This window comes from Corythoichthys intestinalis, chromosome 14 (genome assembly GCF_030265065.1).
Source record: "Corythoichthys intestinalis isolate RoL2023-P3 chromosome 14, ASM3026506v1, whole genome shotgun sequence".
NCBI classification, from domain to species: Eukaryota; Metazoa; Chordata; class Actinopteri; order Syngnathiformes; family Syngnathidae; genus Corythoichthys; species Corythoichthys intestinalis.
In genome coordinates, this window is record NC_080408.1 from 22,150,333 (window position 1) to 22,153,673 (window position 3,341).

The 3,341-nt window shown below is 46.3% G+C and overlaps 1 protein-coding gene across 1 annotated transcript; it reads left to right on the forward strand.

Annotated features, from left to right (window-relative positions):
* The first annotated feature begins 118 nt into the window (after positions 1–118).
* Positions 119–2,422, forward strand: sft2d3 (SFT2 domain containing 3). The gene has a single exon (XM_057858106.1). The coding sequence runs from the start codon at positions 197–199 to the stop codon at positions 857–859; it is 663 nt and encodes a 220-aa protein (XP_057714089.1). The 5' UTR covers positions 119–196; the 3' UTR covers positions 860–2,422.
* Positions 2,423–3,341: the final 919 nt, after the last annotated feature.

Consider the following 3,341-nt stretch of genomic DNA (forward strand, 5'->3'; position numbering starts at 1 on the left):
ACAGATTGATCTGTCCCAACACCAAGTAATCGGATCGTATTTGACTGATTTGAGGTTACTTGTGCTGCTAGCGGTTGCTAGTGTTGTCCTTCGGGGGTCGCTACGAAGCTGACAAGCTACAAAAGAGATCAATCACCGAAGAAGAACGGAAGGCGGAAGTCATTAGCATGTTAGCTCGAGTGGTCGAAGCGTCGTCATGGCAGAGTTGAACCGGCAACTTCAAGAGTATTTGTCCCAGTCCAGAGGTGGCGGCACAGCTTCCCAGTCAAGCTCCAGTACAGTAGTGGAGCTCGGTGACCCAGAGCCGGTCCACGGCAGTTGGTTCGGGCGCTGGTCCAGCCCGTGGTCCGGCGGCAGTTCCTCGGCGGCTACGAGCTCCGGAGGCAGTTGGCCGTGGTCGTCCGAGCCGGACCCCTGCCTGCCGGGCGTGAGTCGCCGCCAGCGGCTTGCCATCGCTGGAATGCTAGCCACTATGTCGGCGTTGTGCTTCAGCCTGGCTGCTCTGTACGCGCCGCTGCTTCTGCTCTACGCCCGCAAGTTCGCTCTGCTCTGGTCGCTGGGCTCGGCCTTCGCCATCGCGGCCGCGGCGGTTTTGCGCGGACCCACCAAGCTCATCGCCGGCCTGCCCGGCTCGCCTGGCGCCGCCGTCTATCTGTGCGCCCTCGGAGGGACTTTGTACGCCGCGCTGAGCTTGCACAGTACTGTGCTGACGGCGCTCGGGGCGGCCGCTCAAGTGGCTACCATCATCGGCTTCGTGCTGTCGCAGCTGCCCGGGGGGAGCGCCGGCCTCCGATTCGTGGCGGGCATGGTGGCGTCCGCAATCAAAAGGACCGTAGCAGGGAAGGGCGCGCCCATTTGATACAAACTGGAACTTGTTAGTGCCTTCTGACAGGACCGAAAGCATTAAAGCAAATAGACAAAACTCGTCACTTTGCCGTGGACTTTCAGAAGTGAGCGCGAGCTCCCTCTAGCGGCACGCCAAAGAATCACAACATGATCATAAAATCGCACAGAAATGAAGTGTTTGACTTTGCATCTTGTTAAAACCTTTTTGTAAATATGAGTACTGAAGTTTCATGGCTCAGTACCGTTTTTCCTACTGTAGTTGTATCTATTTTGACTATAAACATGTATTTTAGGACCAAAACCTTACCTGTAATGAATTTCTGCAGAATTTTTCACAGAAAGTTCATTTTATTATTGACACACAAACTATGTTGAACTCTTATTTCAAATGATGCAACACTTCTATTGGCCGTTGGTCGTATATCACTGCCAAATTCCAATTAATATTTGAAAAGCTGGATGAGGTTTAAAAATACGCAATGTTAAAAAAATAAATCTGAAAGATTCTCTTTGGGATGTGTCCAGCCTGAGTTTTGCAGGGAATAGAAAGGAGGGCATTTGACAAAATGGCACCCCAGCATAAATTAATCTTCATAATGAAGATGCTCCATGAGATGTATTTGTAAATAAAATTATTTTTGGTATCAAATGTTTGGGTTTTATTTAGAGTTGCCACCTTTCAGAAATAGAACTAAGGGACGCCCTCCTCACGCCTGAAGCCTTACAGGTGAAAAAAAAGGGGCATCCTCAAAACTCCTAAAATGCATAGAAATGTATCTATGTTTAAATAAGAAAACTATTGTGCACTATGTGGGCATGGCAGTTTCTTTGCAGCAGATTGTTTTCACTAACCAGCAGAAAAAAAAAGAGTCGTGAATACCGTAATTAACATTTATGTTGTCGGCACTGAATACGGTCACGTGATCCATTGACAAGCCAAATTTTTCAAGGGAATGTTCCAGGGGAGCTACAATTCCAGCAGCTGACTCGTCTGCATTCTCTATGAAGTCCAGCGTTTTGTTTGTGAGCCTAGACTCTGGACTGAAGTACTGGACAGCGGGGGGAAACGTCTTCCTGCTCAATTTATTCGAAGGATCAGTCAATATGGAGAATGGGATGGGTGACATTAAGATCTTGAGCACATTACCCGCTGCCTTCGGAACCAGGACTTGTTTCAACAGTGCCTCTTGCTTTGTTCTCCCCAAAGTCATTTTCTTCACCATTTTGGAATTACATAAAATCTTCTGATTGAGCTTGTGTCAACACTCAGCACTGTTGTGGCTCTGGCCACGTTTTACTGTGTGGTATACCTGTGTCACCTCAGCTGCAGTAATTGAGAGGGTAGGAGTGGTATTATGTCAAATTATTGCTTTAATTTTGGTATCACTATTAATCAGTAGATAGTATATATTCGCATTAGGACTATTTATTCAGTGTTTATTTGCTGTTAATCTCTTAGGAATAATTCCAAATGAGGAGCATTAGTTAGCATAACAAAATAAGATGTTCTTTATGGGTACATAAATTCATTCTATATTGATTGATAATAAATGCATGTTTAAAAAAAAAAAAAAAATCAACATTCCTGAAAATAATAAAGCATAGTAGCAACTGAAATAGCCTAGCTATGCTCCTATCAATGCAAGATGTATGAAGGTAAATGTAAATATAGCCTACATGTTATCCATATACAAGAGCATAATAATATACCAAATCAAGCTCGGGGGATGTTTCAGGTACAAAAAATTGTGACGAAGGCTCCTCTGGGATCTTATATTCCGTTTGTGAAGGTCCCCTGCAGCATGCTGTTTCACATCTGCCACACCTCCGTGAGAAACTGCAAAAACTTTCCTGCCTCCCTTGCAAACGTTTCCTCTTTTGAGGACGAGGTGGGGTGTCCTGAGCGTCTGATGTTGAAGACATCTTTGTTTTGAAGACGTGCGGGGAGGTGCACTGAGCAGAGCGAGCGAGGTAATTTCCGTAACTAGGCAAGAAACCCGGAAGTGGAGCGCAGGGCAGACAGCAGCGGGCAGGCAGATAACCATTTTGCTGTCTTTAATATCTCCTGCCCTTTTTGTTCATTATTGTTGGCTCAGTGTTCACTTATGAGCGCGGGTCTGTGTTTGCGTGTGACAGACGTGAATGTGCTGGGCTCACCGCCGCTGGAGCCGCGGGGTTTCTCCATTGGTTCAATACGGAACGCAACTTTTAATTCCCAATCACGGAACAATTCCGTATTTCAAGGGACGGGTGGCAAGCCTAGTTTTATTGGAGAAGGCCGTTGGTCACGGACTGAGGTGTCCCTGAAGCAAAAATATAACTCGCCATTGACAGCGATACGCGTCCGATCCATGTGAACTAGGTGGTGACAGTGGACTCAACAATATCTGAATTCCAATAAATTGGTGAGGCTCTCTCGGCTTACTTTGAGACGAGCCTTTTTTGTTGCTTTGACTTGCAATAAAAAAATGTTAAAAAATTCACTTATCGCCACC